The sequence below is a fragment of the Ambystoma mexicanum genome, chromosome 2p, assembly GCF_040938575.1.
Source record: "Ambystoma mexicanum isolate Mex_15411 chromosome 2p, UKY_AmexF1_1, whole genome shotgun sequence".
NCBI lineage: Eukaryota > Metazoa > Chordata > Amphibia > Caudata > Ambystomatidae > Ambystoma > Ambystoma mexicanum.
Genome location: NC_090923.1, coordinates 1009295599 through 1009312833, shown reverse-complemented (window position 1 = coordinate 1009312833; position 17235 = coordinate 1009295599). Strand labels below are relative to the sequence as shown.

Sequence of the window (17235 nt, the reverse complement as noted above, 5' to 3'; positions counted from 1 at the left end):
ACACCCCAGATCGACCTGTTCGCGACGGCGACGAACTCCAAGTGCCGGAGGTTCGCCAGCAGGTTTCCCCAGGCCAGGAGCATGGGCGATGCTTTCTCGTTCCCCTGGGAGGGCCTGTTCCTCTACGCGTTCCCTCCTTTGCCACTGCTAATCCGGCTCATCAACCAGCTCAAGAGGTCACGGTGCAGGATGATCCTCGTCGCACCTGCGTGGCCGAGGCAGATATGGTTCCTGGACCTTCTGGACTTGTCAGCGTCCCCGCCAATCAAGCTGCCGGTGGACGCGGATCTACTCTCCAGAGAAGGAGGCGCCATCCTCCACCACGACCCGAAATCGCTGAACTTGCAGGCCTGGCTCCTGCAGCGCCAGAGTTTGGAGGATACGACATACCGGCCGACTGCAGAGAGGTTCTTGCAAAGGCCAGGGCGTCCTCGACTCTTAAATGCTACGGACACAAATGGAAGAGGTTCTCTGTCTGGTGCCATGCACAGAAGATTAACCCTCTACGGGTTACGGCCCCCCAAGTACTGCCGTACCTGCTGACGCTGGCCAATGCTAGACTGGCACACGCGTCCATCAAGATTCATCTTGCTGCGATCTCCCGATACACCAGAACCACGGGGCGGACGTCCTTGTGGTCTCATCGTCTGGTGAAAGAGTTCATGAAGGGACTGTTCAGATCGTTCCCGCCGGTGAAGGCTCCAGCCCCGGCGTGGGAGCTCAACGTGGTACTGACCAAGCTCATGGGACCTCTGTTCGAGCCTCTGCACTCAGCTCCGTTGAAATTTCTGTCGTGGAAAAGAGCGTTTCTTGTGGCCATCACCTCCGCACGACGAGTGGGAGAGATCCAGGCCCTTTCCTGCAAGGCCCCGTACTTGACTTTTCACAACACGAGGGTAGTGCTCAGGACGCACCCCTCCTTCATGCCCAAGGTACCGTCGGACTTCCATCTCAACGAACCCTTGGTGTTGCCTGTGTTCTTCCCGTCGCCTTCGTCGCCGGCTGAGAGGACTTTGCACTCGCTGGATGTGGCTAGAGCGCTAAAGTTCTACGTGGACCGCACGAAGTGTTTTCGGAAGACGTCACAACTCTTTGTGAACTTTGGACCTGTCAATCAGGGGAAGGCTCTCTCGAAGGCTTCCATTTCCAGATGGCTCTCCGGCTGTATCATGTACTGTCACCGGTTGGCAAACCGACCGCTGCCTGGCCGTCCGAGAGCCCATTCCACCAGAGCGATCGCAGCTACCACGGCGTTCCTATCTGGTGTGCCCCTGCTGGACATATGCAGGGCTGCTACGTGGAGGTCGACGCACACCTTCACGAAATTCTACTGCGTCGACCGGGATTCCAGGGAGGAGTCCAGGGTCGGCCAAGCAGTGCTGCGCAACCTGTTCGCCTGAGGTGAGCCTGGTGAGGAGGTAAGATGCTTAATGTTGAGTTTGATGTAATGCTTAATGTTGAGCCTTTGCCACCTCCCGTGGTTGTGCATGTGTGTACTGCTATGTATTCTTTATTCATGAGCATGTGAATCCATGCCAGACCCCATGCTGGAGAAGGAACAAGTTACTTACCTGTAACTGTTGTTCTCCAGCATGGGTCTGGCATGGATTCACATGCGAACCCTCCCGCCTACCCCTCTGCGGCTCTTCACTTGGTCATACTGCCACTTCACGTGCTTCCAAATCTGAAGATGGCTGCCAGAGGCGGGGCTTAGGTAGAGGGCAGTCATTGGCTGTGGTCAGTATGACGCAGAGATCAGTGATTGGTTATTACTACGAAAGACAGATCAGAAACGAAACTGATACTGGTTTTTTCTTTACCGAGGATTCCCAGCCTGACGACGGGGAATATTCTTGAGCATGTGAATCCATGCCAGACCCATGCTGGAGAACAACAGTTACAGGTAAGTAACTTGTTCCGCATTTCACCCGATCAGGGAGAGTTTGCGGCGACCAGAAAAGTCAATCACACGTGTTTACCGTTTCCTCTGAAGAGCAGTCATAAAAACTGCCCTGAAGCCGTGACCTCAGCACATTCTCTACCCTTGTGTTAAGGCAGTTTTCGTACCACCCTCTATTGAGGATGCTACACGCACTAACCTTAGGAGAAAGGCTAACGCACCTGACAAAAAAGGGAAGCTAAACCTCGTAGTTTAGGTAGAGTGGACAGAGCGACAAGTCTCAACTCTCAGGTAGGTGTAGTAGGCTAACACAAAGGTACACTTAGTCCACACACATCTCTCGAAAATACACCACACTGATCTATGGAAAAATAAATAATTTAATATAGTCACACATATAAAAATCTCAGTTCAAATAAGTAAGACATAGTAATAATACACAGTATTAAAAAGATTCCAAGCATATTCTAAAACGGTAGCCCCTGCCACACATTTTAGAATATTTATTGTTTTAAACTACATCAGCAACCTTGTTAATAGTGATCATACTGTTTGCTGTCTCCAACCCTAGGATCCAACAGATTAATGGTCCAGAAGGTGGCGTATAAAATCAACTTTTGCTTAAATGTCCAAAGGAAGCACAGAATTAAAGCTTTCGAACCCTATGTACCAATAATTAGTGACTTTGAAGGATCTACGTGATTTGGCCGTGGCAGAATTGTTCGCGGCAGAATTGCACATTGTCAATTTCGCCGCAAATAAAATGTTACTGTGGCCAAACCCTGCAAATCTATGCTTCTCCACCCCCTCAATACATCTCCACCCACTTAACTTTTGGACGTCCGCTGCCTCTCCTGAATCTGCAGCGTCAGTTCCATCCCTCTAATGCGGGTCAGTCCCGACCCCGCAGGGTCACCCTTTTCTCTTTTTTTTGTTCGTGTTCCCCGTCTCCAATCCTCAGGAAGCGAGGTAGACCCCTGCTACACTCCAATGTAATCAATATCGAACATGGGAAGAGAGAGACACCCCTGCAACCAAAGCTCCCCATGTTCGGTATTGATTACCCAATTTGATCGAATTTAATCAATCAAATAGTACTGGGCGATTTAAGTTCGTTCAAATTGGGTAATACCGACTTTGACCCACTAACACCTGCAGAAATAATGCTTTAGAAGTACAAAACCCATAGGAAGAAGTAAATCCAATGGCTACAGCCCACAATATGAATATATGGACCAGATTGTACATTAATGATTACTAATTTGCACTTGTTATGTATTATTATTTTATCCATGTTCTGCACACACACTATGAGGTGTAATAAGTGTCGATAATGTTTTGTTTTATTACATGCTTTTCATATTTCACATGAGTTATTATATTCTTCTGTATTCACCAATTTCATGATTGACAAAGTATGTGACTGCCAATAGGAGCAAGAGGTTTCTGCTGCCTTATTTAATACTTTTTGATACAGAACACTGTGTTTTTGTCACTGTACAGAAATATATCGAGGAAAAATATGACTCTTGATTTCGGAAAAATATTGGATAAAGAAAAAGGAAGAGGTGGTCAAATAACTAAAACCCCCTCTCCCTTCAAAATCGAAATGATTAGTTCAATTCTCTGTTGCTGAATAAATTGGGAACCAATGGACATTCATGGTTTATTTCGGCCAGCAAATGAATGCACACTTTGTGCATAAGGAGTCTGATTATTGGGACACCCCATGTAATGTAGTTATCTTCCTTCCAACACCTGTAAAATAATGATGATCTGCACGCTGCATGGTAGGGTTTCTTCATGTTTTTATTCACTTCATGTAACAATAGTTAACAGCCACAGCACTCCACCGTCCCCGACCAGCAGGGGTGGACTAGCAAGGAGGCCAAAGGGGAAATTGCCCCATGGGCCTGAGCTCCAAAATAGAAAAAGAATAATTGAAAATGACGAAATCCTTCAGAATCTAGCCTGCCACAAAGGAACCGGGTGCTGCAAAGCCTGCTCAGATGCTGATTAAATAAGGCAAGACATTTGTCTTGATTTCAGCAATATTGTAGATGTGCCTTGACGACCCCCCCAAATGGGCCACCACAGTGAGAGAGGTCTAGGCTGCAGGGGCATGTTCATTCATGTTCATTCAGTGGCAACGTGTGCAGTCAGGCCTTAACATTGGTACTGTAAAAAGCTACCTGGAGGCACTTTCCATTTGGAAGAGGACACCTGAGCAGGGGTCCTATGTTGTTGTTTCCATAGTTCTCAAGTTTATCATGGGCCTTTCAAATGCTTACCCTCCAAAGCCCTTTGTTGATTCTTTGTTGGATCTCATTTGGTTCCTGGCTTTTCTCATGATAACTCCTTTTGAGCCTATTCATTCTTGTTCCCTTAGGGTTCTTTCATGTAAAGTTACCTTTTGACAGCCAATACTTCAGCACGAAGAGTGTCCGAATTGCAGGCCCTCTCCATTGATCTGATTTTCTGCAGTTTGGTAAGGTCAAGGTTATCCTTCGGGTCAGACCCTCTGGAATTGGTTTTCAGAGTTTCATCCCCAGCAAACAATGAATTAGCAACTATTTGTCCGACCTCCTCACCTTTTAAAAAGCAGAGGAAAAAAATACTACTGGACCCAGGGAGGGTACACAAAGTGTATAACATGCAGGGTACCCCACTTAAATGTCTTAGCGACTGTAATATTTTTTAGATGCTTTTTCATCTTTCTGTGGGGCATACAATTCCCAATCAGCAAGGAAGAAGGGATGAAGCGAGTGCAAGCGCTAGTATTTCCATCGAGGTACTTTTTCCTATTTCTTTTCTGTGTGAAGGGTTGCATTTCCTCTCTGTTACATTGGAAAAGATCAGTTAAATCCTACATTCAAGCTCTCAAGTCGTACTCCAATCATATACATGTAATACTCTCTGTTGCCTCCTTTTAGGCAAATACATGAAATAATAATGTAAAGGTATTATTGCAGGTTGGTTTAACATTTGTGATGTGCCGTAAATGCCTCCCACTCAACCCTTTCATCTCATTTCCCAGGTTACAAAAGGGATGCGGTGCAGGCTGCAACAGTGGTGGAAACGTTGAGGATTCAGATTGTGGAGGCGGCTCCTCTGTCAGCAATAACCCTGCCCTCCACGTACCTCCTCCAAGTAGCATCATGCCCAGCTCTACCACTGGGGCATTGAACCCACCAGAAACACCTGTTACCACCTCCCAGCCTCAGTCAGGTATGGAAGATCACTACCAGCAGTCACTAGCCCTCACTTATAAGGCAGCTTTATTGAGCCAGTTGCAAGAACGAATAAAGGATCCATTTGCATCACTATCTTGACCCATTCCATGCCCACCCTGTGAATCATAAAGCTGCCTTGGGGCAGGGTATGAAACTGCTGTAGTAGTTTAAAAAAAATAAGAAGAGACACTAGTTCTCCCATGTGTTTCAGGCTGCAATGTGAATGTTTTTCTGCTCATGGGTGAAAACTCCTCAATTTCATCGTGGCAGGTCTGTCGGTCTGTTGTTCTCTCTAGGGAAATCATGGGCTATTTTAAAGCTTTGTTGCCCTAAGTCTGACTGGAAGGCTCTTGCAAGTATGACCTGTTCCTGAGGGATCCTGGCTGTGCTTGTGCTGCATGGTCTCTATCCTTTTGTGGAGGCCCCTCTGCCGTTGTATGCTGAATTGCAAGCCTATCTGCATCCCCCGGTATTCCATTCTGGAAACCCAATGCCCTCAGATTTTGCTGCTCTCCTAGAAACCTTCATGTCCTCTTACCATATCCTTTACCTAAGGGGAGTCCCTCTGCTGTCAAGCTGAGCTCTAAGTGGATTGCTGCTACTTTGCCCCATCTCTGCTCTGTTGTGGGACATTTTAGATCACATCCTGTAGCTGCTCTCGCTCTGGGACACGTTCCTGCTGTCTTGGCTGATACTTTATCCCCATAAGGGCCGGCTGCTTGTTGGATCTCCACTGTGATCCTAGAATGTCCTTGCTGTTACAGTGCTGCTCCCCCTCCTCAAAGGTTGTGTGTGCAGAGCCCTCCACCTTAGGGACCCAGTCCTAGTTTTGGACAATACCTGGGGCTTTGTTCTCACTGGCTGGAAAACCAAGAAAGGGGGGTGGGGGGGATGCATCTCGTCATAGGCATCAGAGGTTTCAACAAGTTCCTGAGGAAGGGCATGTTCAGGATGGTGACGTTGCAAGAGATTTTCCAGGCTCTGCCGAGCCAGGACTGGCTGGTATGGTTAGACCTCCCGGATGCCTACTTCCCTGTGTGATTCCTCGAAGGCACAGGATGTTCCTGATGTTTCTCATTGGAGCTCCCATTTCCAGGTTAAGGTGCTTCCTTGTGGATTGATCTCCGCTCCCAGGGTGTATACTAAGTTTTGGAAGTGGTGGCAGTTCACTTCAGGAGAGGCAGAGTCTAAGTCTTCCCTTTTTGGAATACAAGCTCACCGTTCACGGGAGCAGGTGTTGTCATCTCAATGGCACCTCTTGGCTACTACACAACTTCAGCTTCCCCCTGAATTTCAAGAAGTTCAACACAACACCCTCCCAGAGATGCCAGTTGATCAGGACAGACCTGGGCACATGGGTGGGGGAAGGCTTTCCCACCCGAGGAGAGAGCCACCAGCGTTCAAAAGTTGGTCACCCTTTTCCAGAGCGCACACGTGCTACCAGTTTCAGCCTTTAACCACCTCCTGGATATCATGGCTCCATGCATTTATTTGGTGCCAGAGGCCAGACTGAGGATGCTCCATGCAGCAGCCTTCCTGCATTCAGTCGTCACAGTTCTTCGATCGTATGCCGGACGTCCTTCAAGTTTCCGGGACAGTGGCCAGTGAACTGTGGTGGTGGTCAAGTTGGTGAGAACTTGATGGCGAGGGGGGAGTTCTGAACACCTTGGATGGAGGCCCAGGTTGTCATGGATGCCTCCTTGAGTGCTCCCCTGTGGGATCTGCAGGTGAGGGGGCTTTGGTTCTGGAAAAAGTGCCAGACCTGTTGGAGCTCCGAGCTGTCATGGGCTTGATGGCCCCCAAAGCCAAGGGGAGAATAGTGCACAAGAGACAGGAGTGTAAAGAGTCCTGCAGACAAGACGGATAAGCAATAACTACAGATGGGAAACATAGGCAATGAACAGCCACAAAGGAATGTCCACACATTCTGTCCTCTCACCTAGATACAATTGTCTATAGGCATGTTTTAAATGACATATCTTATCACTATGTTAGGTGATAACACAGAATACGGCTTCTTCATATAAAATAAGATTCAGGACTATATATACATTTAAATAATAACACTTTCTACTTGGAAATACTTATGAAGAATGGCAAATATATACACCCTATGTGGCACCGCACAATACTTAAATGCAATAAGAGATGCACTGACTGCAGACCGTTTTAAATAGGCATGTGAATTTTAAATTGAGGTATGTCAGCATAGAATAGGGAAGAAAGCCAGGTTAGTTGGGAACATAGGCAGAATGCTTTGTTTAGGCTAAATATACATTTCTGTGTGGAGACCTCCTCTCCGCCCAACAACCTGAGCAACCTTTAAGGGAAAAGTAAGGGAGTAACGTATCTTGACTTTTACAGCCCGGTACAATAATGTTCAATAACATTCTGCTTTCTTTTAAAAGGTTATACCAACCCCAAAGTACCTGAAAGGCCACAGGAGAACAGGATCCAAGACAAATCTGCGACCTCTTGGATGGATCCTGAAGCTAGAAGATGCTCTTCCTTCTCCCAGTACCTTTAGTGCCTTGACTGGCGAAGTGGCAGAGTTTCTCGGTTTCACTCGATGATTCCCTCCAAGGATGGACCCGTTTTGAAAGAAGGAGCCACTGGGATGCTGAGTTCACGAGAAAAATTGAACCAAAGTCTTTCTGAAGTGCAACAGTTTTGCCCTTTGCAGTGCTCTTCGTTGGTCGCCGATTTCTGTGACTATAGAAGTGCTATGAAGATGAAACTTGCTGTGGGCTCCTTAAAGGCTTGGCAGATGGGGTAAGACCCCTGTAAACCTTCGATGTGTCCTGGCGGTGACTGGTGCATAGGTGACTTTTGGTGTAGGGTTTCGGGATTTCGCAGTTTTCCGACTTTTGTTTCTTTGGTGCCGCAGCACAGACACCTGGGTGGCTTTTGACGACCTGGACTTGACCACTCAACCTCAAACCATAACCAAGTCTGAACCCTTGGGAAGTCTTTGTTAGCTTCTGGTGATGGGAAACCCACCAACGGACCTTCCTCTGCGCTAACCAACTTTGGGTTCTCTATGGCGGGAAAAAGTGGTCCGTGATGATGGCAAGGATGTCCATTGAAATGTTCTTGGGCAGTTTGGAACCTTCACAGCTGCGGGTGTCCAGCAGCACAATGCTAGGGTACCCCCTCTTCTGAGCGGTAGTCGGCAACGCGTTCCAGCGGTCACGAAACGCACCTCTGGACCCTGGGCAACACCAATGGACTTCTTCGACTCGAGATGTCCAGGCACTCCTCTTCAGGACTCACGAAGACCCCTTCTCCAGACAGCAGGCACACCGGACTGGCTTCCAGGGCACTTTGGATGAAGAGCAACAGTTTGAACGATGGTCCCTCGTATCTCCTTAGCTTGTCCTCTCTGGATCAGTCCTTGGAAGAACACTGCAGCTTTTGGATCACACAAAGAAATGCAATAGCAAACTTCTCCACCATCTGAGCTTCAAGGAACAGCTTCTTCTTGCTTCAGATTCAACGTCCGCTTTTGAACAAATTGGTAAGTGAGAGTTCCTCAGATATATACATCTGCTCCCAATTCACTTTGGCTGAGCCAGGCTCAGTCAGCCAATCGCGCAGAAGGGCATTCATGCAGGCAGGCAGCCAATCAGGCTCACAGGCATTCAGGCCATTCACTCCACCGAGACACCCATAACAAAGAATATGGATTGGGGCAAGTACCCAGCCTTTCAGCACGCTACAATGCATTCATGTCGGTTTCAGTCAGGGCTGTCTCATTCATCGTGTCTCACACACACAGAAACCAGCCACCCACAACACAGAATGTGACCTCACTTCAGACTCCATTCATACAGGTTCCGCCCCTAGGATGTACCCACAGCACACAGCCCAGTCAATCTGACAGGAGGCAGCCCCAGAGCCGTATATGGTGTTTCCACCCAACAGCCAGTCAGGAGGGAAGGGAACAGAGACATATATGGTGTATCCACACCTACAGCCACTCAGGAGGAAGGGAACAGAGACGGTGCTTCCCAGGACTTTGGGAAACAAGGTAAAAGGCAATTGAAACCAAGAGGCCACAGGGGCCATCTTTCTTTCAATCACGAATCCATTGATTCCTATGGCAGGGCCTGGGTGTCCCAAAATGGAGGACACTCAGAGCCACTGCCAAGTCAGCATGTAGCTGCCACCAGCCCATACCCTGCTCTCTGTGCAACACACAGGTACCCAAACACACATAAGGGGTACAAGGAAGTACCCCCACCCCTGGGTGCCATAATGGTATCCCATGGGTGTTGTTCACCAAAAGGAAAACATGAAGAGCTGCACTGCCAGAGGTCCAGCTGGACCTCAGTGGCAGAAAACAGAGAAAACACACACAGATAAGTGGAAGAAGGACTAGGAGGCCCTGTCCCTCCATAAGGCATTTCTAGCATCACAACCATACTTCAAGGTAATCTGTCTCCTCCCTCTGCGGACACGAAAAGTGAAAGAAGCACTGATCTCTAGGCCATCTGGGGATTGCAGATCTAAGACTGCTGAATATGAATAGCCAGGTAAAACTGCCAAAAGGTGCATTATGTATACCAATGTCTTGTGAAGGGGAAATAAAGACAGAAATATGAATATGTATTTTCCAGACAGATTATGATGATGAATTTCGATTCGCAATTAGTCCATAATGGGTACCACTTGGTGTTCCAGTGGCATAGTCGTGACACGTGCCATCAGGCTGGTGCTCATGGCTTTCACACCATCCTCTTGGGGGAAGTATGTCTTGTTCTTCACAGACAAAACAGTGGTGTGTAGTCACTGCCCATATGCAAGGAGGCCTTGCGGCTTTGGTTCTGGGCACTGGGGAATAACTTTTTTGTTTCAGCGACTCACCTGGCGGGGCAGAGAGCGGGTTGTTGAATGCCTGTGCATGCACGGCTCAGTCACATATGAATGGGAGTTGTGCCCAGAGGTCCTTGCAGAGATCTTCGAACTTTGGGAAATCCATTGGTGGATTGGCTTCCAACAAGAGCCAGCTCGAACTGTAGGGTTTTCTGCTTGAGGGAATTTCCTCTCAGGATGGCTATATGAGATGCCTTTTAGTGGAGTGGACCATCGACCTTCACTACGCATTTCCTCTGATTCCGGTTATCCCATTTGTTCTCAGGAGGTTGAGGAAATTTCGGGTTCATTTGATTCTATTCTCCTGTATTTGGTAAGGCGAATGTGGTACCCAGACATTCTGTGTTGGCCATCTGTCTTACTCAGAATCTTCCTTGGAGGGCTGATTTGCTATCCCAGTGACAAGGTCAGGTGATTCAGCTGAAACCAGAGTGTCTTATCCTCTCTGAATCACTCTTGAGAGGATAGGGTATGATGGCTGGGATCTCCCTGGTGAGATTTTTGAGGTGTTGCTGGCTGCATGCAGACCCTCCGTTAAGTCCATTTGTGTGTGCAGGTGGGGAAAATCCAAGGAATAGGGCAGGAGGAGAAGTGCAGACCCATTGCCATTTCCCACATTTGTGGTTCTGTCGTTTTTGTGTTCCCTGACTTTATTTGATGTTTTTCATCAGAAATTCAGATTTCTTCCCTTGACGTAAGATGTCCGTCGGCCGGGTTTCGGGATTGAAGTGGTGTATAAACTGCCACACCAAAATATCCATTACTGACCCGCATGAGATATGCGTCTGGTGCCTTGGCATGGTTCATTCATGCAACTGAAATCTTTGCGCGATCGAGCTGCAAAGCTCTCTCTAGGCCGATCGTCTTCAAAATCTCTGGCGTGGTCGACGGTCCTCGGAGGCTGAGACCGATGGGCTTACCCCTGAAAAAGAGAAACATTGGCGAAAGAGAAACGGCCCCATTCTAGGAGCCACTCTTCCTTGTCACGCAAGAAGAAGAGGTGCCACTGTCGATAAAAGGAGGTAAGCCATCGGCTTAACCTACCACTTGACAGAAGTGGGAGGATTTCAAGACCTCTATGCTTGAATTTTTTTTTAAAACCTGCAGGTGTGGGTGAACCCAGCCAAGCAGCAGGCTTTGGAGGCAGGAGCCACGCTTGATGTTACCGACCCCTCACAAACCCCAGTGCTGACGCCATCGGCGTCAGGCAAACCTTTGGGCTTGACACCAAAAAGGACACCGAGGCCCACAATGGCGAGTCCTTCCCGTGCATTTGAAGGTGCTAGCATTTCTGTACCACAGCCTCGGTCGACACCGACAGCCACGCTATCGGCACCGAAGGGCAAGCCCTCGGTGCTGACGCTCGGCGAGAAATCTTTCACCCCTCTCTCCTGCGCCAATTATTTTTTTACAGCACTATGCCGACCATCTTCGGAGATGACTAGGGAGAGGCCGATCCCACTTTCATGGGAACGGGTGGCATGTACTATTTTGAGAACCAGGTTCAACATCTAGAATTGGCACAGGGGTTTCACGAGCCCAACGGTTTGGATACTTTACCAGACCTAGAGTTGCAGCAAAGTCAGCCCTATATGCACAACCATCCACAGTTTAGGTTATTGGTAGAAAGAGTGTTTGACACTTTGGGTTTACAGTCTTCAGCAGTGTCAGTACAAGGGTATGACTTGACAGATATACTGGACGAAGGTCCGGTTACAGAACGCAACATGGCTCTTAATACGACGATCACTGATCCTGTACCCTCTCTGTGGCAACATCCCTGTTCCCTTCCTCTGGTCAGCGCCACCATGAACGGGATGTATAGGGCGACAAGAGGGGGGACCCTTCATTCCTTTCCTCTCACCCTTCCTCGAAGGGCTTGTCGCTCGAGCTGCCACAGTCTCCACTAGGTCAGCTTCTTCGATTTCGAATCTGCCGCCTGACAGAGAAGCAAAGAAAATTGAGGCCATGGCCAAAAAGGTGTTCACATCAGACAGCATGACTCTCAAAGCCACACACGTGGCTAGTGGCTTTGCGAAGTACTCCTTCAGTCTCTGGAAGACAGTGAAAAATTCTGCGCAGTATATCCCTGAGGGGGAAATGTGCGTGGGCTTCATACAGCTGGTGGAGGATGGGAAAGAGGTGGCCAGGCAGTCACTGTGAACAGGCCTGGACGTGGCTGACTGCGTGGACTGATCAATGGCATCGGCTATAACGCTGAAGAGGCTGGCCTATTTGAGGTCTTCAGGCTTTTCGCCTAATGTCCAAAGCAAGTTACTGAACCTTTGAGGGTGAATTTCTTTTCAATCAGAAGGCTGACGAATCCTTAGAGAAATTTAAAGAATCAAAGATCACTACAAGATCAGCCGGCCAAACCTGCCTTCAGCTTCGCCTCGAGGGCCAGAGGCTACAGGCTATATGAACCCTAAAGCAGGAAATTGCAGCTCCTACCAGCCAGGCAAGGGCAAAAGTGTTCCTCGCCCTCCGAAAGAGGTAGGGGGGCTCCTAAGGGCCAACAAACTGTGACTGGGGCAACTCCGCCTCTTAAGCCGCTTTGATTTCCCCTCCCACAACTTACCAGTTGGTGAACGGTTGGCAGAGAATTGGCCCCAGTGGCATGAGATTACCTCTGATGCATGGGCCCTACAGCTCGTTCGGTGGCGTTATTGTCACCCCTTCTTAAGAAAACCACCAGCCAGACCCCCACCACCTCCAATCCAACTGGGACAGAAGCTCCAGGAAGAACTGTGAGCCCTTTTGTTAAAGGGTGCTGTGGAAGAGTTATTTCCCGATACTTCCTGGTGCCCAAAAAGGGAGGAGGTCTCCGTGCTATTCCGGACCTCAGGGCCTTGAACAAGTTCCTGAGGAAGGACAAATTCCTGATGGTGACGTTGAGAGAAATTATCCACGCTCTCGAACTTCAGTACTGGCTGGTGTCAATAGATCTGCAGCACACTTATTTCTATGTGCCGATAAATCGAAAGCACAGGAGCTTCCTGAGGTTTCTTATAGGAGACAAGTTATCATTTCAAGATGTTTCCCTTTGGGCTGACCTCTGCTTCAAGGGTCTTCACCAAGCTGGTGGCGGAAGTCGCGGCTCACCTCAGGAAATCCGGGGTCCATGTATTCTCGTACCTGGACGACTGGCGGATCCGAGGCAAGTCGTGGGGCAGAGTTTGTCTCATCTGGAGGACACCTATCTGCTACTGCACAGGCTGGGCTTCTCCCTGAACTTGAAGTCCCATGTGACCACAGTCCAAAAGCTCCAGTTCATCGGAGCAGTTCAAGACACCTGGGTAGGGAAGCCCTCCCTCCCGAGGGGAGAGTCAACCGCATGGCAGAGATGATCGATTTCTCAGAACCATGCCACATTAGCATTGGCTTCCTTCCTCCGCCTCATAGGTCTCATGCCTCCGGTATTTTTCATGCCAACGGCCAAGCTTCGCATGAGATCCCTTCAGTGGCTCTTAACAGGTCAGTGGTCACAGCACCTCAGTGCTCTCTTGGATCCCCTGAACGGATCCAGGCAAGTGATAGACAACCTCATCTGATGGGCAGACCACAGCAATCGCATGGCAGGGAAACCCTTCTGGCCTCCTTGGCCTCAGGCCCGAGTGGTCACAGACGCGTCTCTGAAGGGTTGTAGCGCTCACTGCGAGGACTTACAGGTTGTAATGCCCTTTGGTCAGCAACGGAAGCCAGGTGGCACATCAACAGGCTGGAGTTGCGAGCCATCAGGTTAGCCCTGAGGGCGTTTGCTCTTTCTCTGGAGGGGAAGCATGTCCTGATTCTGACAGACAAGACAGTGGCCATGCACTATGTGAACAAGCAGGGTGACGAGCACTCCCTCCCCCTCTGCAGAGAGGCGATGCAGCTGTAGTTCTGGCTATTGGAGAAGCAGATCTCAGTCTCGGCAGTTCATCTGGCGGGACAGAGAACAGTTTAGCAGATGCTCTGAGCAGGCAGAGCACGCTCACATGAGTGGGAAGTGTGCCAGGAAGTCCTAGAGGAGGTCTTCTCTCGCTGGTGTAACCCAATGGTCGACCTGCTTGCCACAGAGTCCAACGGGAAGTGCAGACAGTTTTGCTTGAGGGAATTCCCAGCGAAGGGCATGCTAGGTGACGTGGTTCTGGTGGATTGGAACTTCCCTATCCACTACGCCTTCCCTCCGATTCCCATCATCCCTTGGGTTCTCAGGAGGCTCAAGAGGTTTCAAGCAACCATGATCCTGATCGCCTGGGACTGGGCGAGGAGGACGTGGTACTCAGACCTTCTGGATCTAACCATCTGCCCACTCTTTCGTTACCTTGGTGGCCGGATCTCCTAACCCAGTCGGAAGGCCGGTTGCTTTGCCCACGTCCGGAGTCCCTCAATCTACATGCGTGGCTCTTGAGAGGATGAGATATGATGACTGGGACCTCTCTGGGGGGGTGCTCAAGGTGTTGCTGGCTACACGCAGACCATCTACAAGATCTTTGTACGCGTGCAAGTGGAGAAGATTTGAGGCATGGTGCAGGGAACGCGAGATTGACCCTATCTCTTGCCCCACTACTACAGTGATGTAGTTCCTTCTGTCACTGGCCTCAGCACGCCTTCAGGTCACCACAGTCAAAGGATGTTTGGCGGCCTTGTCTGTGTTTAAGAGGTCCCCGGATCAAGGGTCATATTTTTCAATCCCATTGATGGCACAATTCCTGAAGAGCCTTGTAAATAGGTTTCCGCCAACTCTTTGTTGTCCCAGATTCGGATCTTAATCTGGTTTTGACATTTCTGATTGTTAGGGAGAATTCTCTGTATAGGCTAATTTCCCAAACCTAGTGAGTCCCCCAGCATCTTTGCTGGATTTTTGGGGTTTATTATTTTCTCCTGCAAAGAGTGAGACTCTTTTTCTACCACTCTTAGGCATGATTTGAGAATGTCCTTTGACTGTAAATGTGTTTTATGGGCTATGGGGTCTTTCAGTCCATAGGGCTTCATGTGTTTTTGGTATGTGTGTTACACAGCACCCTCAGTGCAGTAACACAGGGGTGTCATAGTGACCCCCAAACATAGACTCCATACCCTGGGACTGACTGTCTCCCAGGGCATGTAAAGTCACCATTGGCTTTACTAGTCTCAAATTGTGAACAGAACCAGTACAAATTATCATATTGTGGAAGTACTGGTAGGGGTAATTCGATTGCCCCTGGGTCTGTTTGCAAAGGGGGCACTGTCCAGTCCCCCCTTGTCGAGTTTCTGGCTGGTGGCAGTGGATACCACGCAAAATATTCCACCAGAATATTTCCTATGGGATTTTCCCATTGATTTTAAACGCACCACTTTTTGGTGCAATGTTAAAGATACCGCCGGGTTATTTATTTAATATTTATTCCCTGGTTGGGTCTTTTTGCCAGGACTCGGTTTTAAAATGGCATTTGTGTTCGCCTCTGGAACTCTAACCCAAGTCGAGCCCTTTGTTCCACTTTTTGGCAGGCTTCTCCACAGAAGCCCTCCAAATGGTGCCACTCTGTCTGGGGTCTACAGGACGTGTGCGAGGGGGATTAGGCACCCTGGACTGATTTGCCTTGGCAACTCAAGTCGCACTCTTGTGTGATTGGCCCAGTGGTGAGCCGCCCGGCTCACCACTTAGCATGTTTGAGTGACAGCTAGGCTGTTGAATGGGGGTTTTTCTGCATAAAAGTAGGGCTTTGAGGACTGGAACTTCAGAAGTCGCCACAGGACCTAAAGAATCCGAAGAGGGGAGAAGCTGAGCCATCTACGACGACGACACCACTGGTGGAGCCCTGCTGTACAAACTCACCACTTCCCCGACGACAGAGGAGATGATCTTCCTGGAGAGTCTTCTTCCCTTTGAGCTGGTGGGACTAACCAGTTCGCCTTTTTCGCCTTCCTGGAACGTCTCGTGGTCGAATCGCCCGTGCCAAGCACCCCGGCAGCCGGATAGCCACGCTTCACCACTACCGCGAATAAAAGGGTCATACCTTTTAATCGGGAAACTCCGCGGCTGGTTTCTTCCCTGGCAGTGCAACGACCTCCAGCTTTCTTCCTCATCGAGAGCATCTCTTCCTCTGGTTGAAGCCACGACTTGCACCCGCTGCCAGGAACAACTGCCCCCGCTGGAGCTTCCTCACCATTTCAGGTACTGTGTCCCGCCTGGTCTACCTTGCAACAGATTGTCCAAGGTGTCCCGTAAATCCTTGACTTTCTAACTGGGTTGACCTCAGACCTGCTAACTTTGCCTTTCTGAACTGATCCCACCTCTTTTGACTTTTCTGCAAAGACTTTGAATGCATTTCCACTGTGTGATCTTGGGCACATTCCGCCTTGCTCTCTCCAAGAGTGGGCATGGCCTATCAACTTTTTGCTCTACAGTAGAGCCTGCCTTTTTTTGACTTGCTGTGGTTTCTTAAAAGTGCTGGTACTGTCTTATTTTCCTACTCTGCCTTTTTCTCCCTTTTTAAACGAATTATTGGAGTGCCATCTAAGGTTACACGCTCACCTCTGTTTTGCTAAATAAGTGGTGTCTTAACCTAGACTTGTCGAATAATTAACTAGGGAGGTGTATATACTTATAGTGACTGTGTTTGAACTTGCTTGATATATTAGTGCCAGTGTATTTTCATAAGTGTGTTTTTAAATAAATAATTATATACTTTTATACCAAAGCTCTGGTCAGTGTTTGCTTGTTCTGCTGTATTTTTAGCCCTATTGTGTATACTCTATATACTGCCTAACTCTTCTTGAGAGAAGTCTGACTGCTCAGCCACAGCTACCAGGTAAATCTGGGTGGTGCAGACTGCTACCAATTGGGTTTACTGCTTACTCCTGTAGTCTTAAACTTTTTGCAGTGGTCCCTAAGGGAACTGGTTTCTGCCTAACACTGATGGCGGCTCCTTTCGAGCCTATGCACACTTGTTACTTGCAGCTACTCTCTTTGAAGACAGCTTTCTTAGTGGCGATAACATCCGCTAGGCAGGTTAGTGAATTGCAAGCCTTATGCTGCAATCCGTCCTTTCTGCATTTTTTGGGGGAGAAAGTGTCACTCAAAGTAAGATCTTGATTTCTTCCAAAAGTGGTATTCGAGTTCCATCTCTCGCAATCCATAGAGCTTCCAGTCTTCTATCCCCCACTGCACCCTTCTAAGGAAGAGGAACGTTTCTATCGGCTTCATCCCAAAAGAGCCCTAGGTTTCTACTTCCCAAGGACGACCAACTCTTTGTATCCTTC

General features: G+C 48.8%; 1 protein-coding gene across 2 annotated transcripts in view; it reads left to right on the top strand.

Moving 5' to 3' along the window:
• Window positions 1-17235, top strand: part of PCNX3 (pecanex 3) — a 1956057-nt gene that overhangs the window by 1819176 nt on the left and 119646 nt on the right. For both annotated transcript variants that reach the window (XM_069644841.1, XM_069644840.1), the window contains one exon: window positions 4938-5128. In XM_069644841.1, the coding sequence (XP_069500942.1) occupies window positions 4938-5128 (191 nt within the window). The remainder of the gene's footprint in view (window positions 1-4937; window positions 5129-17235) is intronic.